This window comes from Takifugu flavidus, chromosome 4 (assembly GCF_003711565.1).
Source record: "Takifugu flavidus isolate HTHZ2018 chromosome 4, ASM371156v2, whole genome shotgun sequence".
Lineage (NCBI taxonomy): Eukaryota > Metazoa > Chordata > Actinopteri > Tetraodontiformes > Tetraodontidae > Takifugu > Takifugu flavidus.
The window spans coordinates 11,512,723-11,539,121 of NC_079523.1; the positions used below are offsets into that span (position 1 = coordinate 11,512,723).

Here is a 26,399-nt window from a genome sequence, read left to right on the forward strand (position 1 = left end):
CCCACAGCAGCAGCAAAATTGTCTTTACGCCTCAACATTCCGCTAGAGGGCGCCAGATGTTTGTAAGTGTTGACTGGGGTCGCTGAGTGATCCTGTAATAAACGCAGTACTTTAAACTGCAGTGACAACACGACAGAACAAACAGGCAGAGGCACAAAGGCATCACGCTGTCACGCTTGACGAAGGGACTGGGTCAATAAATTGTTTAAAGTAAATTCACACTGATTAATTGAAATACCACTGTTGTACTTACACACCCCCTTTCTATATGTGTGATGCAACTCCTTCATTTCAATCTTGTCAGTAACCAGTTGTCAGTATCCCCGATTCAGAGCAAAAAGAACATTTTTTGTTCGCGCAGACTTCATATTCTTAGCTCTCCTGCTGCTGTACAGTGCACTGTAACGCCTGGGCCTGCTGGGAACATGCTGCTGACTCAGCCCAGGCCACTGCATTCATCTATCTGCACTGCAGTGCTGTCTCTGCTTACCTCCCTCCTCTCCCCTTCCCATAGCAGGCCATCACACACACACACACACACACACACACACCAATGCTTTAAAGAAATGGTCATCTGACAGCATTAAGAACATGTTCTCATGGAAAACAGGTAGAGTTGTGTCAGTTTTTGCTGTTGCCATTAAGATTTGCCTCTGAAAAGATCTCACATTGGTTACTTGCGACACTGCAGCTCCGGTACAGCGACAAAAGCCAAAGTGGCAGCAGTTAAAACCCAAAAACGACACCAGCCAGAGGCGTAACTGTAAGGCTGCTTTATTGTTTGGAAATTGATTCGTGCTCAAATGAAATTAAGTCTTTCACCGATTCTCCCATAAGTGTCCCGTGTGTTTAGGCAACACGCACCCTCTCTCCACAGAGATTTTTTTTTGTTTGTTTTGATTTGTTACTAGTTGGGCAATTTTCAGGAAAGAAAAGGACATATTTTGTATCAGCCATGCCACAAAAAGGAAGAAAAATGAATCATATTAATTGTTAAACCAACATTTGGAAATTAATACATATAGTAAAACCTGTTCTCCTACCAACCTAAGAGCCAGTAAACAGAAGACCCAGAGAGAGATGTTAGTCCAGACAGTCTAATATAGTTGGTGTGTTTCACTTTACAGGTTAATTTTGAACTCAGTACATCTTTCGTGCTCTCGATTCAATCCTGTGAATCAGATTTTCTCGACACATTAAATAGGAAGCTAGAAAGGCACGTGCCGTTATGAGATATTGCACCATAAACAAACACACAGACGGTTAAATGAACTAACCTTTAAATTGTTACATATTATCATATTGACAGCGGGATGACAGGTGGACCCTCGGTCTGTAGCAGAGAGTTAAATAGAGAAGACGGAGATTAGAGTGGAAACGAGCAAAAGAACGGGGGGAGTCGTGACTCCACACGAGGTGTGACACAGAAGGCCGTGAGTGTCAGCGTCTATATATGCTTGTGTGTATATAACAGGAAACTGGGGGCAAGACATCAACACACATGTACAAAATGGTATGCTGGTAGTACAATTCTCTCGCAGGCTCCAAAATCTCAGCAAGCAGCCGGTAAATACCATGCACTGTACACAGGTACCCATAAATATATGTATACTGCATATAAGTATACATATATGTAACATATCTGTACATGTTTGCTTTATACAATTTATACACTTTTGTTTTTTATTACTTATTTTTATTTTCTCCACTTTTCATGTTAAAATGGCCTTAAAAAACCCTCAACTCCATCGAATAAAAGGGGAAGCCGTCCTATTTATGTTTACTATTGGGTGTTAGCTATATTTTAGCTTAAGAAAAACAAAAACTACGCATGCCTTTAAAAATATTATTCACTCTTCAATAATATACCCCCCCAAATTGCTGTATGTGTTTGACTTTCTGGGTTTCTCCACTCGTTTCTGGTACTCCCCTGTGTATCCATGGTTACCTTTAAGAAAATGGACAGCAGTAGCTCTTATTCTCATCATTTAGAGTTTTATTTGGTTCAGATTAACACCACACTGATTTGGGAGATCTCATGCAGCAACTGGACCGTAAAACTTGAGAACTTAATGTGGAAGTTATTCTCAAACAGGATGTGACATCACTGCACAACAGGAAGTGTGTGTGTGTGGGAGGGGGCCCACACAGTGGAGCTCCGTGGTGTAGTGCAGGGGCTCACGGTAACATAAGAACGCATTTGGTGCTTTGTTTGATTCTTGTGATGCAGGAGAGTAATATGAAGGAAGATGGCAAAGGAGAGGCGCTGTTGTTACTGACATCTGGGGCCTATCCCCCCAGTGTGCCGCTGTTGCTGTGGAAACGGCTCGAACCATCACATCATGATATCCCTTCAGTGTTTCCTGTGTCTGTGATTGCAACTGCGGTGACATATCACCCATCAACTAAGGTGGGTTGACGATCCATAGTGACGACCACAAATGTAGTTTGCTGTTAATATAAATGCTGCCATTAGCGCGTGAAATGTTACAATTTCGCTGAGATGCTTCTAGCCCTATGCAGAAATTCTAAGTGTGGTAAGCAGGAAGCACCAAACTGGCCTCTGATCAGGCAGCTGTCATAAGTAATGCAGCCGGCCAGGATCATTGTCCGTCAAAATGGCGTCAGAACACAAAAAAAAATCATGATTTCATAAATACTCCGAAGACATTCACTTGCATTTTGTTGCAGAGCTCATAAAAGTACATCAGTAATATCTCCTGAGAAAAAGGATGATTTTTTTTTCAAGCATTGCATACATTTCTAGGGTCCCTGTCTTAGAATGACAGCAAAAAATGGAGCAGGGCGTAATTCCCCCCGTCCCATTCGATGGACAAAGGGCAATAAGGGGTAACAAGGCAGATCTCTTTGGCTTCTCCACACGCCAGGTTCTCGTCACATAGGTTTCCATCGCTGAGAATTATATTAAATGAAAAAAACAAAATGCTACTTCAACAGATGACAGTGCATAAAATGCAACTTATCCCCTGACAAAACAACAGAGAAACACAACAAAACACGTGACAATAAATGATGTAGACTGTATAATTGTCCAAACTTGTTTTTCAGCGCTTTTGGAAAGGTCTAACCAGCCACTGAAAACATTCAGTCACATGATGCACGCAGACATCCGTCTCTCTCTCTCTCTCTTTCCTCTTTCTCTCTCCCTCCTAATCTCCAGAGCAGCAAATAATTGTTTGGATTTAACCCGGTGATCTGCGGGATAATGCACCGTCAAGTTCCACGACTCTAAAGTGACGGTGATTTAAATGTCTTAAAAAAATGCGACAGAAATTCAGATGCATTTTCAGCTGATCGACCGTCCGTAAAATCTGTCTGAACTCCGAGCTTCCCGACTCATTAAAAGAACTCCTGTGTCCCGCGGCGGATCCACCGCTGTGGTCTGAGTATTAGTGTCTTGTGGACTATGAAAATTCATGCAAGATCTCTGATCAAAAACATGCCATCATGCAAGTCATTTCTATGCACTGAACAAGCACAATTATTTATGTATTTGTTTGGAAATCCGAGTAAATGTGAGCCCTTGACCCGATTCGACCCCATAATATACAGCCCCTTAATCAATCGGTGTGAAAGCCCATGTTAAAAAGAAGAAGAAGAAGAAGAAAAAAAAGCTCTTCAATGTGTGTAAAAGCTTAGGTCAGATGTAGGGTTTTTTTTGTCAGTTTGCTTTTCTTTTTTTTCTTTTTTTGCTGCTCAAATGAACAAATCTAGCTTCAATAAAACAAAATTATTTTCCAGCGCTCTCGTTTGTGTCACTCACCAGTCCTCTGTCCAACTCTTAGTCTTTGTCCATTTTTCTCCTCTATACATTTCGGCGCTAACACACACACACTCACACACACACACACACAGCAGCTACTGTAAGAGGACAACTCTTCATAGTCTTTTCCTTCAGCGCTCCATCTCCCGCAGGAATCTGTTACTTCCTGGATTCCGTCAGCATCTCTTTGTCCGGTGCAGAGTTAGTCTTCTTCACCCCCCGGGGTGCCTGATCTCTCTGCCCGTCAGCAGACGCTGACACTTCCTTTTTTCTCTCCCCTTTGTTAGGATCAGTAGTCTAGTTAAAATGTCACACAGTATGCTGATTATGTTTGGTTTGAATGAGTTTTCAAGCGATAACAGACCAGGCTGTGTCCTCCGCATTAATATAAGAATGAAGTCAGTAAACAAAATTACTGATTTTTTTTTCTCTGACTTGCAAATGAAATACTCTGTACATCTGTGGGTGAGTTTCCTTTTGCCTCGCTTGCAGTTACGTTATTATGTTTTCCTGTGATTATTATCCCACTCTAACATTTAGATTCCCTGATGTCTTTGTGGTTCCGTCCTTTCTCTTTCCTCCCTCCCTTCCCTTCGTCGTTGTCGTCCTGTCTCTCCTTGTCCGGTTTGGTTACACTGTCATAAGAGGGCAGGGAGGCAGTGGAGGGGGTGCCCTCCTTTTCTTCTTCCTGATTGTTCCCACCATTCTCAACTGCATTATTGGTCGGTTTGCGCTTACACACAAACCCCCGCCTCGCCAGGTGGACGCGGTAGGCCCTCTGGATGATCCTGGCTGACACGTCCTCCTGCTTACGCCTCAGAGTGGTGGTGATCGGCTCATACGAGACCTTGGAGGGATTGGCGGCCACAAAACGCTCTTCCATTTGCTGCCTCAACATATCCAGCTCGCCGCTGTCGCCCAGCACGCGCTTAGTGAAGGCGAAGAGGATATCCAGGCAGTGGATGCGGTCGTCACTCACCATAGGCATGTCCATGGTGATCAGTTCGATGGTGTTGGGCTTGGGGACTCGGAGCGGGTGTTCCAGTGCATCAGCAAAGTCAGAAAGCTTGGCATATGTGATGAACTGGGACGCGTCCGGGTCAAACTTTTCCCAAATCTCATAAAAGGTCTCAAAGTCATCTTCACTAAGTGGGTCGGCGCTCTCCTCTGTGGCCACGCTGAAGTTCTCCAAGATGATGGCGATGTACATGTTGACCACAATAAGGAAGGAAATGATGATGTACATTACGAAAAAAAAGATGCCCACAGAAGGGTTGCCACAGTCTCCTGTGTTGGGGGTTCCAGCATTCTCCAGTAAGGGGTCACAGTCCGGAGGGTAGTTTAGGATGGGCAGCAGCAGGCCGTCCCAGCCAGCTGACGTGGTCATCATAAACAAAATGATCATGCTGTTCCCGAAGGTCTCAAAGTTGTACAGGTCGTCGATTAATACATCGTGTTTCACGTAGCCAAAGTTCGACATTCCAAAAATGGAAAAAATGAACATGACCAGGAAAAGCAGGAGACCGATGTTGAACAAGGCCGGCAGAGACATCATCAAAGCAAACAGCAGGGTTCTGATTCCTTTAGCACCCTTGATGAGACGAAGGATCCTGCCGATGCGAGCCAGACGAATCACCCTGAAGAGGGTTGGTGACACAAAGTACTTCTCGATCAGGTCTGCCAGAAACATTCCTGAAGAGAAAAAAAGACACATACATGATTTTCACTGCGCATAAGCAACCTGAAATACAAAACAAGCAAATAAACACGAACAGAACACACCAGAAAATAAACAGCAACTGAACTGATGAGAACATAGATCACTTGGGGAACATTTGCAGGGGACTAGTTTACTGTTAGGACGTCTAAAGCAATATGGAGGGAATGGACTTCATTTTCTCCATTCAATCTCCAGATGGCAATCCAATGACTCCAAGTCTCACTTTTCAGGAACTCGCACATCGTCCATCTTTATAACTGCAGTGTCTGACAGGAGGAGTCGAGCTGAGAAGGTCAGAAAGGTCTTTCTTTCCTCCACTGAAGGAAGAAAATTCTTCTGCATTATGAGCGCGCCCCAAACCCCCTTCCCAAGGACTGTTCCATCTTTTTACCATCCATCCCATTCCATAGAATCAAAACAAGCAGGGTGCGTAATAGCTTCTTTTCCACAGCAGTAAGACTGCAGGACTCTGGCATGCACACAACAAATCACTTTTCACAGATGTTTCTAGAGTGTTTTTATTTATTATTTATTGGGCTTGCCTTTTTTTGGTGCTGGAAGCCAATGTGGCAAATTTGAAATTAGCATTTTCAGTAATACATTATTGCTACTTTCCAATTTACTGTATCTTGCATAGCATACTTTACAGATAAGAAAGCTTTAATCCTTAATGGTGAATACTTGCCCACAATTGAAAGGATGACCACCACCACGTCGAAGATGTTCCAGCCATTGGTGAAGTAGTAGTGACGCAGCGCAAACAGCTTCAGCAAAAATTCACCAGTGAAGACCACAATGAATACAAAGTTGACCCAGTAAAGCACCTCCTCTGTTTCAGGTGACTGGTCGTCGGTCTCCACCATCATGGTGACCATGTTGAGGCAGATGAGTATCATGATGGAGATATCGAAGACTTGCTGTGTCACAAAATCAAACACCATCCCTTGGATCTTGTTCTGAGGAGGATCAAAAGTTGATGGTTACATATTTGAATCCCACCCCCTTGGTGTTGGGGAATAGTGAAGAGGCATTCACCTGAGGCCGGGGAATTGGTTTTTGCGGCTTTTTTGACCCCAGTTTCTTCATAGCATTGTAGTATTTCTTCTGCTCTTCTGTCATGAAGATGTCCTGACCTCCAAAGTGAAGGGACAAAACAAATATGGTAACAATCTGCCGCTTGAAATCAAAATGCTACCTATAGTTTTTAATTAAATGGATTAAACTGAGGCAAATATATCTTATCTTTTTCTTCTGTTGATTGAAGTTATCGATGATGACACCAATGAAGAGATTTAGGGTGAAGAACGAGCCAAAGATGATGAAGATGACAAAATAGATGTACATGTATAAGTTGTCCTCGTAGATAGGCTGGTCCTCCACCTGGACAGTAGTCCATGAGAGAAGTCTTAACATAATAATCATTTTGCTTACCAGTCTGGATTTCAAACATATAAAACGTACCTTTCTGGAATCTATAGCTGCGTACATAATGTCCATCCAGCCTTTGAATGTTGCCTGTAAAGCGGGCAACAGTCTGGTGTGAGAGAAGAGCTTCAACGACAAAAGAGGACAAGTGGCAACAAATGTTTCTCACCACTTGCAAAAGCGCCAGGTAACCCGTGCCCACATTGTCAAAGTTGACCTTGACATTCTTCCACCTGACCTCAGAGTAGTTGGCCTTGATGAGCGCCAGACACTCCGATTTGTTGTTGACTTCATGGGGGAGGAACATTTCCTCGGCCGTCTCGTTGAAGCAGTAGTAATACTTCCCGGCAAACAGGTTGACACCCATGATGCTGAAGATGAGCCAGAAGATGAGACACACCAACAGCACGTTCATGATGGAGGGAATGGCGCCGACCAGGGCGTTCACCACCACCTGAGAGCCGAGTGCAAAGAAATGCAGCCAGCGTAAGTTCGCACTCACCGCATGGAACCATAGTTAAAAAAAACACACAAAGAAATGCACGTTCCTGTGAAGGTTTTATGCCTGTAGAACATTTTTGTTTCGAAAGTGGTGTGGAGATGATGAATCCAGTTCAAGGATTATCACACAGGAATGTGCAATTCTTAAGAGTGGTGCCATGGTAACCAAACGCCAAACCATGAAACCATGAAACAACCACAAAAAGGTGGTTGTGTAAATGACGGAGGGGGAAGCAGGGGAAGCAAGGTGAGCAGGGGGGTGGGGGAGAGGGTTGCAACCAGAAGTTTGTTGGTCTTCCAGTGTGACAATGCCAAAAGCCAAACTGTGATAAGATCAGATAACGGGACACTCGAAGCAGGGGGACAGTCAAAGAACGCTGTGATTGGCAGGATTTGTTCTTCTGCTTAACAACAAGGGTCGACCCGATCCTTCCCTCAACTCAGAGGAAGGCAAAAAGACTGGAAAACAAAGCACACACTTTCACGGGTGTGCGCATGCTCTAAATCAGGGGTGCTCATTATGTCGATCGTGATCTACTGGTCGATCGCGGAGGTAGTACTGGTCGATCACGGCGTGACATTAAAAAATATCAGCCTATCATTCATCCCGTCACTGGATTGATATACAGGGCAGCCAGTTAGATGACAACTGAATTTGACATTTAGGTGACCAATCAAGCGCAAACAAAGCCACTAAGTACAGCAGAACTTACGATGTCAGCCTATCATCAATCCCATTACTTGATTGCCATACAGGACAACCAGTCAGATGACAAGTGAATTTTGACCTTTAGGCAAACAACGGCGCTAAGCGCTAAGCTATTCAGCGAATTACCCATGATTTTAAGCCATCGCTAAACCTTATGGTCACAAAAATATATCACCTTCATACGGAATGGGAAATGTTAATAGTTAATTATTATGTGTGTTTTGTAATATTGGCTCATTCGGTTATGCAAGTATTTTCCCGACTATAAGGCGCACCTAAAACACTAAGATTTTCTCAAAATTCGACGGTGCGCCTTCGCGCAATCTTAGTGTTTTCGCTTTATGGGGAGGCGGCATCTCTCCATACAAGGACAACTGTTGCACAGTGGCTGCCCTCGGATTACCAGGAGAGGGCGGCCATCTTCCCTAACCCTAACCCTAACCAGGAGAGGGCGGCCATCTTCCCTAACCCTAACCCTAACCAGGAGAGGGCGGCCATCTTCCCTAACCCTAACCTAACCAGGAGAGGGTGGCCATCTTCCCTAACCCTAACCCTAACCAGGAGAGGGTGGCCATCTTCCCTAACCCTAACCCTAACCAGGAGAGGGGGCCATCTTCCCTAACCCTAACCAGGAGAAGGCGGCCATCTTCCCTAACCCTAACCCTAACCAGGAGAGGGTGGCCATCTTCCCTAACCCTAACCCTAACCAGGAGAGGGTGGCCATCTTCCCTAACCCTAACCAGGAGAGGGTGGCCATCTTCCCTAACCCTAACCCTAACCAGGAGAGGGCGGCCATCTTCTGCACCTACTGCCGCGACAAGATAACCGCGCCCAGCCACATCGCCAACATGGATGAGATCCCTCTGACTTTTAACATCCCTTTGACCCACAAAATGGAGAAAAAGGGACCAGCACGGTGGCGATACGCACAACGGGGCACGAGAAGTCGTCGTTCACCGTGGTTCTTGGCTGCCACGGAAACGGACAGAGCGCTGGGTGACGGAAGGCGAACACTCCTTCACAAAGACTTGGTCATTTTGTAAATAGCTCGCATGCTGAAAAAGTGTGAGCACCCCTGCTCTAAATAGAGTATTGCAAAATATATATGGTACTGTTTATTTTAGGATTACATTATTGCAGATCACTATATTTAATACATGAAATAAAATATGATAAATCAAAATTAGATGTAAAAATACTCTCCGAGATGCATCCATGCAAAAAAAGCTTTGCACTAATAAACGCTAAGAAATAAAGGAATCTTGTTAAGACCTACATCGCCATCTCTAGCATGCTTCTGATGCATTTACTTAGTCAACATGCAGCCGGGTACGTTACAGGTCTTACCCTCATCCCTTCAAAACGAGACAGGGCCCTGAGGGGTCTCAAGGCCCTGAGTGTCCTGAGTGATTTAATCGGGCCTAGATCGGAGAAGCCCAATGCGTTAGCTACAAGGCTGACTATAGACACCTACACAGATAGGGACAGATGGAGATGGAGACAGAGGCAAAGGAAGACAGGACCCACACAGTTAGAGAGAGATATAGAGAAAAGGTGGGTCCTACAGGGAAATATCTGAGGATGCTAAATGGTGATATACAGGAAAGGTGTGTTACAAGGGGTAAAGAGGGATTTCTAAACCAGGAAAAGATCGATAAGTTCATGTGGCTCATTTTCCTTAGTGTCTTTGCATTTGTTTCACTTTGGCAAACCAGTCTGCAAAGTGAGCACACCTGGAAAGAAACTTGTGGTTGACACATTGCGAGGAAGAGAAGATAAAGAGTCAAACAAAGGGGGAAGAAAATTAGAGGAGACGTATCCACAAACACCAAACCAACATGACACGGTACACACGTAGTACGAAACGGTACAGTCTCCACGCCAGAGAGCATTTCAGAGAAAACGCAGGGGGTCGAGGAGAGCTTTCAGTATTAGAAGAGAGGATGACCTGTGAAAGTCCACATCACACAAGCCTTACCCTGGCCCCCTCAAACACAGGCCCCTGACTCCCTCTTGGTTGCTGAGCACCGTGCCTCTTAACTTTAAGAGAGACACAGTGAGACGCACCTGCTGTGAGAAAAAGGACAGTCAAACGAGTCACATCTGCATCTGTCAGTGCCGTCGAAAGTCAACTTTAATCAAAGCTTGCCAGGCTGGTTCAGAGACGTGCAAATCTGAGTACTCAGATGATGAATGAATGAATGTTTTAAGTTCAGGTTTTGCAGCTATGCACACTATTGCATCACATTCCTCTTTAACAAATGATGTTATATTTCAAACCACCATCAAAGAATATCTATGAGTGTCTGGGAATTATTAACATGAAGAACATGAGGAGGCAGCGTTGCAAGATGCCACCGATCCTGTCCGTGTTCAGACCCTTGTGCGGAGATCAAAGGTGCTGTCGTAGCTTAGCGCCTGACAGCCGAGCTACACGAATAACACAAATTAGCACACAAGTAAAAAAAAACAGCGATACATAAACAGCATCATACGAGGCAGCTCAACGGCTAACAGATTAGCCCCACTTCCTGCCTTAATGGCTCACATTTGCAAAAGCAAATCTGATAGAGCAGCGTTTACACCCGCCCACTTTGTTGAACATTTGCATCGAAAAATAAGGGCACGAGTCAGCATGACTACCAGGGTCTCTTCTGCTAATAATCAGTGGGGTATTCTCTCAAGTCTTTCCCATAATTTAGTGGGTGAAATATACTTACATCCACAATGAAGAAGTCCAACCAACACCAGGCGTTAGTGAAGTACTTGACAAAGCCGTAGGCCACCCACTTCAGCAGCATTTCCAGGATGAAGATGTAGGTGAAAACTCGGTCTGCGTACTCGAGAATGATGCGCACGGTTTTCCTCTGCTCGATGTACACATCCTCAAAGGCCTGTGGAACAGCAGAAACATTAGCCTGGTATGTTAATTAAATGATACCCTCTTAAAAATAATAATAATGTAGCACAAATCCACTTACCAAGGCTCCGCTGCTGAGCAGAATCATGAAGATGATGAGGGTTTCAAACCAGTTGTGTTCAACGATCAGGTAGCAGGTCTTTCTCAGGAACCACCAGTGTTTCCCCCAACCATGAGTGATGGGAACGTCACAGCACTTGTATTTGGCCACACATTCTGCACGACAAATCAAAACCACAGCTGAAGAAACAGCTACAAGCAGTCCCGTGATAAATCTCAGCACCGGCGGCACTGAAACGATGTCGGGCTGTCAGTGTGTGGCACAAAATGGGGTACCGTCAGTCCAGCAGGGATCAGGATCGAGGTACTCCTCCACGACCTCCACCACTGCCACCTCCTCCACGTCGGGCTTGATGTCTATGGTGCTGCCTTCAGAAGAGCTGGTGTCGTCCAACTGGACAATCAGAGGAGAGAGGAGATTGTTCAATTGATACAGTGGCATAGAATTCAGATAAAAAGAACTGGCTGAAATATTTGTTCTATTCTGGGTATGACTGCTTTGGGGTTGGTAATGAAAGCCCACTGGAATATCAACCTGGTGCAGGTACAGATGCGATGCGTGCTCCAACGTCCTCTAACTAGAAACCAGGTCAAGGGGACCCATTCATCAGGCATCCCAGCATGCTTTGTACCTGATTTGCTCTTTTTCCCGCATTAACAGTGTTCTGTTCATGTTGGCTCAATGTTGTCCGTAGTGCGGCAGCATAATGGATTAAAACAAGCACGTCTCTGAGCTGTGAATAATCTGTTTTAACCGTGGTGAATCCCTAAATTGTCTCTGATCTTCGATATCGCTGCTTCTGTTTGGACGCAGCTTGCTACTCACGTCTTTGCTGTTCTCCACATCTGATTCGCTGCTGAAGTCCTCCGTGTTAAGGTTTTCCAGGTCTGACTCGCCAACCGCAATGGGGACACAGACGGTGAGGTTGGGATTGTGGATGAAGGACATGAAGTCCTCATCAATCATGTACTTTCCCACGCTGCTCCCAATGCCACTGGTGGTGCCATTGCCGTTTTTAGCGTAGTCCAGCTCGCGGTTGATGTCCACAGTGTGGTTTGCAATGCAGTTGAGCTTCTTCCCATACTCGTCCAGAGGCTTCTGTTCATCCTCCACGGGCTGCTTTCCAGAAACAGAGCCGTGCTCAGCAAAGTGCACTGAGGTGGTTTCACCAAAAACACAAACAGCGCCGGTACCGGTGGACTTCTTCAATTGGCTGTTACCTTTTTGAGGATTGCGGCTACAAGGATCCGCATGTGAGCCTTAAACCAGCCGATTCCAAACTTGATCCGCGTCACTGCGAGCTGGAGATTGTTGGGCTCGCCGTCATCGTCTGTTGCAGCCAGATTGTCTGCGCTGAATGAGCTCAGTAGCAAGGCCAGGAACAGGTTCAGCACCTTCGGGGGAAAAAAATACAGAACTGACGGCCATGCACTTACAGGAAGTGGATTGTTGACATTTTACTTAAGTGTTTTCTTACCACCAAGTTTCCAATGACCATGACCATCATGAAGACAGTCAGACACATGGTCTGTCCTGCCACCTCCATGCAGTCCCACATGGTTTCAATCCACTCCCCACACAAAACTCTGAACACGATCAGGAAGGAGTGGAAGAAGTCGTGCATATGCCAGCGAGGCAGTTCGCAGGACGGGGCTATCTTACACACGCAGTCCTTGTAGTTCTTGCCAAACAGCTGCATGCCCACCACGGCAAAGATGAACACGATGATGGCCAACACCAGGGTCAGATTACCCAGAGCCCCCACGGAGTTACCGATGATCTTGATCAGCATGTTTAGAGTCGGCCAAGATTTGGCCAGTTTGAACACTCGTAACTGCAAGAGAAAGAGGAGTCGTGGACATCCAGATTTAGCAGTTACCACCAGCACTGTAAGGACTCTTTCACTTACCAATCGGAATGACCTGAGCACAGACAGACCCTCCACATCAGCCAGTCCCAACTCAACTAAACTCAGTGTCACAATGAAGCCGTCAAAACAGTTCCATCCTTCCTGGAAGTAGTAGTATGGATCCATGGCGATCAGTTTGGCAAACATCTCCCCAGCGAAGATGCCTGTGAAAACCTGTAGATCCACATAACACACGCTGTGACAATGGAGAATACGCCATGAAAAAGAAAATCTAATCAAACAAGGTCAAAATGATGAGGATGTGGTTGGGAAGTGTAAAATGTCGTGCTGCAGTCAATGCTACAGCCAAGCTAATGCTCATACCCTGAACACAAATTAGCTAACCTTGAGCAATCATCTTAACTATGACAGGCAAGTAAGTGTTAAAAATATCCACTGTACGTATAGTTAATATCGGGTTATACACACTCCGTTAAGTCAGTGCAGTGTGTGTGGATGGGCAGGAGTGTTAGACGGAGCTCAGTGGAGATGAGAATGCAGAGATGAGGAGAGTTCAGGGAGTAGGATAGCTGGCTGCATTAAAATGGAAATACATTTTTAATGAGGCCCCATCAGAGTCCAATATACACAACGTTCGTTTATGTTAAGTGCACATCCCAAATTATTGAATGACGAATCGGTTTGAGGCTATGTGGGAGGAGCAAACTGAACTTGCAGTGCTTTTCCAACTCCTGAGAGAGATATTGAACTTCGTGCAGGGATAGAAAGTAATAAAGACAAATGGCGGCTCGGAACAAAGAGGAGAACTGCAGTTTTGTACCAGGTTACCAGTCGATAAAACATCTTGGAAATGGGGAGTCATTGGGTAGTGCTCCATGGCCATGAAAAGAGTGTTTAGGACAATACAGATGGTGATAGCCAGGTCAACAAAAGGGTCCATGACGATCAAATATACGATATGCTTGATTTTCAGCCAAGCTGGAAAACACTCCCAGATGAGGAAGGTGTTGGCGAACTTATACCAACAAGGAGGGCACTTCCTCTGAGATTCCTCCAACTCTGCGGGAAGACATGAGGGTAAACAAAAAACAGATGGCTTTTACCGATTCCTTGTTTGAAGGAAGCAGTTCTCATTGTGAATCGTTCGAATCACTTTACAGGCATTGTGTGTCCTGTCTGTACCCTCAATTAGTGTGTTGGTGACTACGCTCATCTGACTGTTGGCACGTTCCTTTCCCCTGAAAGAGCTGAGCTGATCCACTGACACCATGAGGGAGCCAGAGTGCTTCTTCTTTATCTCCACATCAGTGTTCTGCAACCAGAGGGATGGATGTAACATCAGTCGCAGATACCACAGTCATGAAATGCAGCACATACTCAGACATGTCACGGGTCTCATGCTTTTATGCTGTTAATGTGATAAACGGCAGGACAGACCTAGTCAAAACATAAGCGATGATCACAACCTTTCATTTATCAACTAGCACTTTGTTTCTGATGTAGAATTTTGCTCAATCTACCTGATTTGCCTAATGTGAGCTTTTTAATTGCTCTTGACAGATCAAGCCCAGGCTAAACAATCTAAATTTGTTGTCTGGATTTACTACCACTGGATTAAGGGCGAAACCAGTGCAAATATATGAGGACTTCATAATAGATCTTAAACTAAACTAGACAGCTGATTCATTCGGAATAAGAAGAAAAAGGTTAGAAGTCTTCAGAATGGATGAACAAACTTCCAAATATTTATGAAGATAAAATCCTCTAAGCCATGTCTTCAGGTGTGAGACACGAGTTGGATGGATGACTGTGGAGTTCTGTCTGACTGTCTGAACTGCAGGTGCTCACAGGCAGCTATATTAGCTTTGTGTTTGATATTTTTTAATGTGAACTGTACAATCCTTAGCCAAATTACAATTCTTAAGAGAAACATTTGATTGCATGCACGACATGCTGTCAAGGACAAAGGGGACGTAGACATTTCCTTCATCACCATGCCGCATATACAGACAAGTAAAGAGGTTTAAGCAGGTACGTCAGCGGAGTCGAAGGGGATTGACCATGCTAGCTAGAAGGAGGAGAAATCCAGTTACAGATAAAAAAAAAGTTTTAGCATTTAAATGAGAGAAATGATGCAGAAAAGGGGCTTGAGAGGTGGGATAAAATAGAAGTTAGATTTAGAAATCTCTCCAGAAAAGAGAAGAAGTTTTTAATTACAATCCTCAAGCACGGGGGCAGCCTGATAGAACAATTCCTGATATTTGGAAGAGACAAGAGGAGATTTAGCAGAAGAAAGGAGAGCCAGAGGAGAAGGTTGTGAAGCCGGGGGCCACCGTCATCATGCCTAAACTCAATTGGTGTCCCATGGACGTCCTTACACTGTCATCACTGGCTGCCTTATCAATTTTCACCTCAGGCAAAAGCCGTCTGCCAGGCCCAGGGCCAATGAGCGACACCACGCCGTTGCAGTCCACTGTGCTGTTCCTCTTCCCTCCAGGGTGGGGCGCCAGTGGGTGGATGCGTGACGAGCCTTGGCTGTAGCCGCTGTAGCTGTTGCGGCGGTACGGGATGAACAGAGAGCCTCGGCGGTCCTCGCTCTCCTCCACCGTACTGTGCTCATCATCTGCAAATTCATTTTCTGAGCCCATGTCCTTTGATCGGCCTTTAAAGCTGAAGATGCTGCTCCGGCTGTTGTGGCGAGACATGAAAGGAGAGCCGGGGATGCTGAGGAGCGACTAAAGGAGGGGGGACACAGATGAGGAGCGTCAATGGATGAATAATCATTAACGACAAAAGCCTTATTCTCATTTCTGTGTCTGCGTAGCATTGCAGTGTATTGCACCTGCACCTGATTCATGATGGAGGCCTTCCTCCCCAAACGGTTTCCTGGGAAACAAAGGGTGCTTTTCTTGCTGCCATCGTCCGACTCAGACTTAACAACCTTCTCGCTGTCTCCTTTCTCCTTCTCCTGCTCTTTTTGGCGCCACTTTTTCTTCCGATTGCGCCGTTCTTTGGCACTCTTCGAGCTCAACTTGGAGACCTCAGAGGAGCTGCGGGACAAGTGCCCCCCTCCCTCATGTTCTAATGCAGCCTCTGATACGGTGCCCGCAGATGTTGCCATGGCAGCAGCCTATAATTAAAACAGAAACTCATAATAATCAAGGGCTCCAAAAAAGTGGGCAGAGATCTCCACAGAGAGAGTCAGATCAACCTGCGTCTCCTCCTGCTGCCTCTTTAGTTGCTCCAGCATGGCTTTGAATTCAGCCTCTTTCTGCTGCGCCTCCTCGATGGTTGCCTGATTCTGCTCCTCGTAAGCCATGGCAACCACAGCCAAAATGAGATTGACCAGGTAGAAGGAGCCCACAAAGATAACCAGGACAAAGAAGATCATGTAGGTCTTCCCTGCAGCTCGCAAAGTCTGACGGGTGCAAAGAAACAAACAAACATAAAAACACAGAATATAATGTTTTCAGTCTCATGAGCGCACACGCGCGCGCACACACACACACATACACGCAGCTAAAAGTCTGCATTCAGGGAAAATGAACTGAGCTAAAGTGCTGAGAAACATTTTTGCTGAGTCACTCTGGGATGTGAATTGTAAAATGCTTCGTCTTCCTGCATCTGTGTGCACGTCTGCCATACAAACAGGTGATTTACCTGCATGTAAAGACCCTCCCAGTAGTCCTGAGTCATGAGGCGGAACAAGGTAAGGAAAGCCCACCCAAAGCTGTCAAAGCTGGTGTAACCATAGTTGGGGTTCCGTCCAGCTTTCATACACACGAAGCCTTCTGGACAATTTCTGAAATTACAATTAAAAAAGAAAACACAACTTAAACTTGTTACTTTTGCTGGGCATGAACGGGATTTGAAGCTGCGTGTCCTTGAGACAAACCCTGTTATTCAAGAAAGCGCTTGAAAGAAATCTGACGATGACACAGACCATAATGTTAGAAGCTACAAACAAGCTCCTTCCTAAGCATCTGAAATGCTTGTGTTTCACTGGATTCTTTCATACTTGAGTAATATATTACTTGAGTAATATATGTGCCACCAGGTTGATGCTTAAAAATAGCCTTTTTCTAGATTCATCACAGCCCAGGATCAACTGGCTTGAATGGTTTCGCAAAACGAAGGCGATCCTGCTCCGCTCACGCATGCAAACTCAGATCAGATCGTGACAGAGAGCCTTCAAACATAAAGTCACGCATTCAGTAAGAAAAGCACAAACTTACCCTGCATCAGAACTATTGCCACACAGTAGCGCATCTGACTCACCATGAAGGACATAGAAATTACCTGTGGAAACATAGAGATAGCCAAATTAGCCAGATGCTAAACTACTGAGGTCCAAACTCTCGCAGGCTACAGTAGAAACTCACTATCATTCATGATGTATTCTCCAAAGTCAAAGTCCTTGGTCATGTTGACCGGCCAGATTACGCACTTGTTCCGCAGGTTCCCCATGAACAGCTGCAGCCCAATGAGTGCAAAGACGCTAAGACAGAAGACGGTCAGAATCATTACATCCGACAGCTTCTTCACAGACTGGATCAGGGCGCCCACGATGGTCTTCAGGCCTGTCAGTTAAAACATGATGAGCACACACGCATACGAACGCAGGTGTGCACAAATGCACAGAAATGAAAACAGGCAGCCAGCACACAGGCACACATCAGTACTGCTGGTATTTTTCTGTTTAGAGCTGAGAATACATGGATGACTAAAAAACATGGTGGAAATAAACAGCCACATGAGTTGGAGTGGAGCGTTTGTGTCTGAGTTTGATGTTCCTGAACACAAGGGAAAGAGTAAATGGCTCCACACAAAAATTCAATTTTTAATAACTTTGATTCACTCTAATTAAAGCTGGCTCTGTCTGTCTGTCTGTCTATTGTATATATATTTTCTTGTATTATCATATTAGTACAGTACTCGTGATTTATAAGATTAAATGAAATTAAATATTGCAACATGAATTTCTTGCAGATTCCATTGAAGCAAAATTTTAAATATACAGGGGTGTAAAAATATTTAGCGAAGGAATTCTCTGATTAAACATTTTTTCACCATAAAATCCAACATGTTTAGAACTTGTTTCTAGCAATAAAACTAAATATCATAAGTAATTAGCCTGTGTGTATCTATATACGTATGTATTATGAATTCTGGCTGCCCTCTTAGATTTCTGCTATCAAGAAATATTAAAAGATTCCAAACAAAAACAATTATTCTACTCTGACATTGCATTCCAGTTCATCCGCAGACACACATTCCATTCCAAACACCGCAGCTGTATGGGATGTTTCCATCAGAAAGACCCATAATTAGGACCGACTGTATAAATGAAGAGCTACACAACAGTGTAACTGTAAATATGCTCCCCTGAGGAAGAACAGATGCTGGATCTCAAATGCATCTGGATGAGAGGAATCCGATTTTAAAAAAATTTCCACTTATTGGGTCCACCCGAGGGAACATTCCACGCTGCAGGTAGTTTAGCAGGCATTTCATATTAAATACTTTTTAATCCAGCAGAGAACAGCGCAGCAAGCTCAGGAGGAGGAAGGAAGAAAGGAAGGAAAGGAGGAGAAAGAGCAGTTTGGGTGGAAATGAGAGGTGGCATGCAGATCATTTAAACGCCAAGGCTGAAGTTAGATTCATCTCTGCTGAAGGTGACGGTGTTCTGGCCAAATAAATAAATACATGAATGAATAAAAGAATAAATAAATCAAACTCTTGGCTATCTTTATTTTATAAGGACCTCTTAGACAGCCTCCGAGTCAGTGTGGTGGGGTTGCTTTTAGTGTCGCATCAATATGGTGGCGATGCTGGGGGTTTTCATTTCAGCGTGAACTGTCCGTTTATTGCAGTCAGGTTCCGAGTCTTAAAGGCAGAGCGTCTACTGCAAATCAAGGCTGCACCATCCTGAGACCTGGCGGGTGCGGCTGAAAGGGTTAAACCCGGTCGCTGCCTTCTAAAGGCAAGAGGACTGTTTCTGGCAGCAACACGTTACTAACAGAGATGCTTTCAAAGGTTTGTGATCCGATCATAATAAGGGCAAATGACGCAAAATAGGTTCTTTCAGTGATATTTTCATTAAATCCGGGGCGTTCCTCACCCATCCTGAAGCAGCAACAGAGAGGAAGTGTACTGTATATTCAACTTGGCATTATTGAATCCCAGTAAGGGTCTCAGCCTCAGGATTGTCAGCCCACTGGAGTAATATTGGTCGAAATAGAAGTACGGTACGTATTTGGGCCAAACACACAGGCCACGGGGGAAATCTGGGAACGCCCTTCATTTTTTTTTCTAATACATTTTTAAAACATTCATTTGAAATACATTTTGTCTTCACTACCCTCTACCTTACGTCAACATGGTGCTAATATCTGCCTAAAAAAAGAAACAAAACTCATTTCTTTATGTATTATTTATATCTCCAAAGAAGCTGGAAGCAAAGAAATCAGCGCTAAAATATTCAAATGTAATAAAAAGAGTGGAGCATGTTTCTCAAAGCTTCATGCAGCATGAAATTTAGACTTGGCAGTCTTTGGAAAGCCCTAAAAATTGAGAAGGCCACATTGGAGATTTTGCAAAAATTGGGGCAATGCTTGAAATAAAGCGAAACAAAAAAGTAACTTTGGCATCCTAAAACTCTGTGGCCATGACGCGTCCTCTAAATTGTCCCAGGGCAAATGTTTTTGTTTCAATCGTGGCAGAAATGGCGAAACAGGTAGGAGGGGAGCACTCAGACTGCTAAGCCTATCAAAAATATCGATTCTGATTCTGATCGAAAACAAAAATGCAGAGATGCTCAAATCTTCTCTTTTTTTTGAATAAATAAATGAACTCAGCCTTTGTGTTTAAATGGGAATCTCACCTGGAATGACAGAAATAGTTTTCAATGCTCGGAGAACCCTGAACGTTCTGAGCGCCGAGACATTTCCAAGGTCCACAAACTCTGTAATATATCTGCAACAAGGTAGGGATGACACACAGAACAAAGAACCCCATGACACACGACACGCACGCACAATAACGACATCAACACGCATGTACGCGCAAGAGCACGACACCAGCACCACCACCGAAGACCAGGAGGACACCACGGTGTGAGAGGGAGAGCCCCAGAGAAGGTACGAGGAAGAGGAGAAGAGAGGACTGGAACAAAACCACACCTAACATCAACCCCGCGACGCGCCCATCCACAAACCCACACACCTGGACTCTCTTACCTGGGATAACTGATATTGTTTTCAAAGCCCTCAGAACCCTGAACGTACGCAGAGCTGACACATTGCCTAGGTTTACAAACTCTGTTATATACCTGCAAGGTGGATCAGATACAGTTACTCAGCAGCCATCCCAGACAGAGGAGAGAAAAGTAGAGATAGTTACATGTGCAGAATCAACGTTAAACTGTGCTAATGACGCTGCAGGTTAGTCGAGCCCACAGTCGCGCACACGTGGAGTCGGAGCCTGCATCAGCTCTGCAGCCTCTGCGGCTCCAGAGTGTTGACGTACTGCCGCTTTCACACCAGGGCTGAAAGCGGCCGCCACAAAACGTTGGTTTATCTATCGGACTACCTGACCAACCAGAGGAAGTGAAACAAAAGGCGCAGTCCAAAGACGAGGACTAGCGGGAGTAGAAAAAGTGGGAAAATGTCTTTTGCTTAGCCAAAGCTACCGTTTATTTTGGGGGAAGGGTTTGGATTTCCATTTTTCGGTCTGGCCAATCCATTAGTTTGGTTTTCTTCTTCTTCTTAGTGTTTTTTTTCCCGATTACCGGCCCAAACAGGCAGCTGAAGGTCAACCAAAGGAAGATTAGACGTCCCCCGGACTCTCCTGGTGTGAAAGTGCTCCAGTTTTATCCTTTTCTGTTTCTTATAAGGTACAGGGTTTATCTCCAAATGTAGTAGAACTAAAACAACCAGTAAATAAACCAGTTTAGCCTCGAAGAAAACTGTGGTGAAGTCAACATGGGTGCCCAGTTAAGTTACTTTAATAATAATTTTAAGTTCTAATGCCTTTAGAGTTTCACATTTTATTTCCTTGATGTTCTCTAGTCCACATTCTTCTGTTTCGGCATGTGTGAATACACAATTTGGTGTTTAACCATCTCTTACGCCAATACTTACGCCATTGAGATGACCATGAAATCCAGCCAGTTCCACGCATCTCTGAGGAAGGTGAAGTCATCTATGGCGAAGCCTCGGGCCACAATTTTAGTGAGGGATTCAAACGTATAGATACCCGTGAAGGTGTACCTGCAAGACAGAGGAGCTAGTTTTACACAGCAAAGACAGGGGTGCGCGGAAGCTGCAGAAAACGTGCAAAAAGGGACTTACTCTACTTGTTTGGACCACTCTGGCGGGTCGCTGAATGTCATGAATATACAGTTGGTCAAAATCGTACACATGATGATCATGCTGAACAACGTGAGGAGAGCAGCGTTAAGGAAAGTCTTGGAATTCTGCTTAAATAACAGTCATGCGATACAGAGAAGGTGCAGCTCTTGAAAGGATATGAATGTATCAAAATCTTAATAGCTATTCGCCTAAGTAGATTAAAAGGACTTAAGATGTACAAGGAGGGCGTGGCACTGAAGCGGAAGATTGTTTTCTGTCTGTTTAGGACTATAAATGTCTGTGGAGAGAAGGAGAGAAGACAGTCAGTGCATAATCTGTAGAACATGAGGACCTCACTGATTTCTGCCGTGTTCTAAATCCCTGCTAGCGTTGTGCAACATAGGCTAACATTTCAGATTTACTGTGTGCCGCTGCTGTACAAACGGCCCCCATGGCTCTCCCCACTGACAAACACGTCTGTGCGAGCAGCATGCAGGTGAACAGGAAGCTCTCGTGGCCAAACGCCGCCTCGACCAAAGTTTAAAGCTCTTACTGGAAGAGAACCGCAAATGGTGTCATCGATTAGGGGGCAGATGTGCTGACTCTGGGCTCTTGACAACCACTCCCCACCCATAAACAGCAATGTTGCTGAACGCCGGGGGTGAAGCGGCGACGTCTTTTTGTCTGCAGCAGCGAGTGAGTCTTGGGTATTTGTGCCCGTGGGGTCAACGCTGAACGATGGAAAACCACCGCTAACAAACCGCCGGAAAAGTTAGTGAAAGTGTTGCTGCAGTACGACTTCTGAATTTGACTGTTCAGAGGAAAAGTTTGTCACAAACAAGAAGAAGGAAATGCAGTAGGAATGCGCTCGGACCTGCATGCATCCACCTATGAGCATCATCTTTGTGAACCCTCCCATAGATTTCCTAATCCTCTGACCCAAACCTTCACCTAAGCCCAATTCTAACCTTAAAACCCTTAAACAAGCCCGAAGTTGTGAGGACCTTGTCCTCACTTTGGAGATGAACAGGGTGTCCCTGTCTTCACTATGTAGCCTGCCCCAGAACAACCACACAGCTTCGGCTGCCCATGAGCAGCTGCCCTTCCTGCGCACGTTGCCCTTAATACAGATGCATCTTCGTGGAACATCAAAGAAGTTGGACTCGTGACGTTCGGAAGGAGAAAAGAGGTTTCACCGAAGGACGTCCGGAGGAAAGGTTCGGCGATGAGTAAAGAGATTCAGGAAATCGTTGGGGGGGAAAAATTGAGAAACAGAAAAGAGGAACAGTTTTGACAGTCGGCGGAGTCATGTGAGAACCCACCAACACCAGAACGAGACAGAACGATCTCATTACGGTCGAGCGTGATCAACCTTTGGTGGTAGCAAACACAGACGTGCACCCAGCCACGTTCCTAAAAAGCGCACCACGGTTTCAAGGCTTAGACCTCAGGAAGGAAAGGAAGAGGTGACCAGTAGCGTCCCGAGACCAGCAGTGGAATCTAATTAAATTAAAAATAGTGTCCGCAGTCTGGGGAAAGACAAAATGTATTCTCTGCATCAGAAGACTCTCGCTGCTTCCTTTTCCCCGCTCGCTGCTGCTGAGCCTCTGCCCTACTTAACACCTCCTTCTCCGAATGTGCGCATCAAGCGCAGCCACCACTTATCATCACCTTATCAACACGATGCAACAGGAAAAGGCATCTTAAGTGACGTCCATCTTTCTTGCAGAGGTCACATGAAGCGCTGACCGCACAAGAATGGAAGCATGAGGATGGAAGGAGGCGGAGGAGGATGGAAACAATCAATCTTTCATTAGCAGGTTGCAGATATCCCACATGCATAACTACGTTGAGCTGATCAACTCATGGGGATCATGTTATCGTGGGTGGCTCGGACACACGCTTGTCCTTGCTGGGGCTGAATTTCGATGTTGGACATCTTCGGGAACCTCCCGAACACGAGCCAAGAGACGGAAAATCTGCAGCTGCTGAAAAGATGTCTTCCGTCAATACTCTTTACTCTTCATATTATAATCAAACCAAAGGCAAACATCCACTAACACAAAAACAGGTGGAAATCCACAACACAAAACTAAAAATTGAAGGTGAAATATTGAGCAAAGGGCGGCTCTTCTGGACAGACACTAGTATAACTCTATGGTTCTGGGTCCTTTAAAGAAGGCAGACCCATTTTAGCTCCAGGTTTTCAGATCGGCTCTGGTTTTAGCTAGAATTCATAGGAAAGAGAAAGTAGAGGGGGTGGAGGGGGAGTGATGCAGAACAGAGCGCTGCAGAGGGGAGAGAGCCAAACCTGAGATGGATAGGAAGACGGAGGGAGGAGGACGACTGGGTAGGCATGCAGCAGAGAAGTGAGACTGTGGAAAGGAGGAAAGGGGGGGTGGAGAACGAGTGGGATCTAAGAAGCAGGGTAAAAATAGAGACGAAAGATAGATGGGGGGGCCGTTGTACTGAACTGACTGTGGATATAAGGGAGAAGTCCCACGAATGCCTCAGAAAAGCCTCTAAGAACACATGACGTCATTTTACTGATCACGTTAGTCGGCTGTCCGAGAAAAGTTCCTCACTTATTTTTTTCCATTGGCAGCTCAACAGGAAAACAAATCAAAGAATGTTCGGATGAGCGGGGGAGGGGTCTGCAGCTGATGGGGAATCTGAAGCCGCTCGGTTCAATCTGCAGGGAGCCAGAGGCAACGCTGCCACACTCGTTCCTTATCAACCTCTGACGGTTTGGAAAACACCATCGGCTGCAGCGACATGTTAGATTCAGACTCATTTCCTGCATCATCACCTGGACGCTTTGCTGCAAAAGCCCTGCTTCTCCCTCCTCACCCCACCTCTGGAAGTGTGCAGTGGCAGCTCACCCTCCCTTCCCGAGCTCTCCCTCCCCGGCGCAGTGTGGAAGGATGCTGTGTCATCAGAGACGGAGGACTCAGACGGAGCGCTAAGGCCTGGCCCTTCCTCTAATTTACTATATCCGGAGAAAACAACACCGCCGGAGAGGAAGGAGCAGAACCCAGAGGCAAAATGGTGGAGGGGAAATGGGATGAGAACAGAATTCTCGCCACCCACCCCCCCCAAAAAAAAGTTGGCTCGAGCATCAGCTTAAGCAAAATGGAATTGGATGAGCGCAAACAAAAGTTGAACACATGTCAGAATTTCACCAAAAACCTCTAATTCAGAACTTTCTCTGGCTTGATGGAGAGGTTCCTTATTGGGGCTGGGCACTAGGGGGCGACTAAGAGTGGCTTTATTTCATCCATCATCTGCAAACACAAAACCTTCTGCACCAACGCCACCGTCAGCTCGTCCTCGCGGCGCTGGATCACATGAGCGCGGATGTCAAAACGCCAGCGCGCCCTCCAGCCATCCTGTCCCGCTCCTCCTGTGTGACCGCAGCACCTTTAACATCAGCTAATGGCATCAGACGTTTGAAAAGCCCAGGCGCTCCTCGGCCCATCGCAGGGGAAAAGGAGAACTGCAACGCTGCATTTCTCCTGCTCGCCGCTGCCCCTTCCTCCTCTTTGATGCATGAGTGCTGCGATCAGGTTTCCTGCAGCTGACAGTAAATCTCTCCCTTTCTCTCACTGACACAATGATAAGCAACGGGACGACCGCGGGTTGAGCGGGGGGGACGATGAAAACCCTGAAATCACATGAAGGCACTTTTCTCGGGTGCGATAAAGGACAAATGCATTAGCGGGATCCAAAAACGATGGTTATGAATGATCGTAAGATGGAGAGAGAAGACGAGGCTCCGACTCTGGACGAATTTGCTGACACGACGCAGATATGATGAAGTCAGACCTTGACTAAGCAGAATGAAGACAAGTTCCTGTGAACTGGAACACCGTGTGACATTAGCAGTTGTGTGCTAAATAATTTAGCTGGTAATCGAGCAGCCGAGTGCTAATTCGGTCAATTAGAAACACTGTAATGGGTCTTTGCACCAAATGATACTGGAGAAATGACATGACCAGACATAAATATGCTTAATGTCCAGTTAAATTTAAAGCTTCCTCAAATGAGCATGTTTTCCTGCCGCTAACATCTGCACACAGCTAGCTACCGTTCCCATTCGTCGCGCAATGTTAGCTTCTATTGGTTGGTGTGCAGGAAACCCTGAGAAATTAAGCTGAAATACAAAAATTACATTGTTTCCTTTCACTGATGATCACACATGATATATGTGATATAAGGGAGTGTGCGCTGGGCTTTACAGGGCAGAGGCTTCCTGTGTGCACCAGCAAAGTGAAGCTGTGGATCAATAGATCACCAAAGGCACAAAGACTTGATGGTTCCGTGCTCTGGGAGCGGTAGTCCTGCTGATGGGGCTTCTCGCTGCTGCAGATTCTCTTTCACATGATCGCTTCCATCACGCTATTCCACCTGTCTGCCAGGCCGCGGCCCCCCTCCCCTCCCCTACTCTCCAGCCTGCTTCCTTTTAATATTTCAGGTTTGGGAGGCGATTAAGGAGCAGATGAAGGTTGAACACTCCACACACGATGGAACGAAACCCCGCTTCCCAACCCAGACACGAACATTCCTGATGGAGCCCACCACATCTGAAACAGCAACATTAGCAAACACCGTGGCCAGAGGAGGCTCAGGGTGTTACTGAAGAACAAACTCCACAAGTGAATAATTCATAAAGGCATTATTGAGCCGCTGTGGCTTTTTTTCTTATTCAGCGTCTTAATGTTGGGATGTCATTTGTGAAAATGGGTCAGATGTAATGCAATCTGCGCCCGAGACCGTTCCTGCCGCTGGGATGGATGTTCCTTCCACGTGTCTGATGGTTGGCTACGTGACAGATACAGGAAACAGCTCGTCGGAGAACCGTCTTGGGTTCCCCAACGTTCAAATCCAACACATCAATCATTTAGCAACTCAAGCGCAACTATTCAAAAGCGCCCAACCCAATAACGGTAAAAATCAGAGGTACATTTAGTACAAGTCATGCAACAGATTTACAGACTGAATTTAATGGAATTAGCTGATAAAAGAACAACAAACCAGGCTGCACATTTGATCTGTGGG

At 45.5% G+C, this 26,399-nt stretch overlaps 1 protein-coding gene across 9 annotated transcripts in view; it reads right to left on the bottom strand.

Annotated features, from left to right (window-relative positions):
- Window positions 1-758: 758 nt before the first annotated feature.
- The window catches only part of LOC130523987 (sodium channel protein type 8 subunit alpha-like), a 29,225-nt gene continuing 3,584 nt past the window's right edge, over window positions 759-26,399 (bottom strand). The window contains exons 3-28 of one of the 9 annotated variants that reach the window (XM_057029650.1): window positions 21,521-21,639; window positions 21,342-21,431; window positions 21,132-21,260; window positions 19,874-19,965; window positions 17,373-17,570; window positions 17,226-17,289; window positions 16,651-16,792; window positions 16,202-16,408; window positions 15,839-16,120; window positions 15,369-15,725; window positions 14,173-14,302; window positions 13,811-14,049; window positions 13,030-13,203; window positions 12,598-12,954; window positions 12,341-12,514; window positions 11,946-12,239; window positions 11,396-11,513; window positions 11,121-11,275; window positions 10,860-11,033; window positions 9,487-9,609; window positions 7,099-7,383; window positions 6,966-7,019; window positions 6,747-6,884; window positions 6,540-6,644; window positions 6,190-6,460; window positions 759-5,476 (exon numbers count right to left, since the gene is read on the bottom strand). In XM_057029650.1, the coding sequence (XP_056885630.1) occupies window positions 4,314-5,476; window positions 6,190-6,460; window positions 6,540-6,644; window positions 6,747-6,884; window positions 6,966-7,019; window positions 7,099-7,383; window positions 9,487-9,609; window positions 10,860-11,033; window positions 11,121-11,275; window positions 11,396-11,513; window positions 11,946-12,239; window positions 12,341-12,514; window positions 12,598-12,954; window positions 13,030-13,203; window positions 13,811-14,049; window positions 14,173-14,302; window positions 15,369-15,725; window positions 15,839-16,120; window positions 16,202-16,408; window positions 16,651-16,792; window positions 17,226-17,289; window positions 17,373-17,570; window positions 19,874-19,965; window positions 21,132-21,260; window positions 21,342-21,431; window positions 21,521-21,639 (5,634 nt within the window). In that variant the 3' untranslated portion in view covers window positions 759-4,313. Of the gene's footprint in view, window positions 5,477-6,189; window positions 6,461-6,539; window positions 6,645-6,746; window positions 6,885-6,965; window positions 7,020-7,098; window positions 7,384-9,486; window positions 9,610-10,859; window positions 11,034-11,120; window positions 11,276-11,395; window positions 11,514-11,945; window positions 12,240-12,340; window positions 12,515-12,597; window positions 12,955-13,029; window positions 13,204-13,810; window positions 14,050-14,172; window positions 14,303-15,368; window positions 15,726-15,838; window positions 16,121-16,201; window positions 16,409-16,650; window positions 16,793-17,225; window positions 17,290-17,372; window positions 17,571-19,873; window positions 19,966-20,228; window positions 20,321-21,131; window positions 21,261-21,341; window positions 21,432-21,520; window positions 21,640-26,399 lie in introns of all 9 variants that reach the window. The other 8 variants (XM_057029649.1, XM_057029652.1, XM_057029651.1 and 5 more) reach the window with 8 other exon arrangements.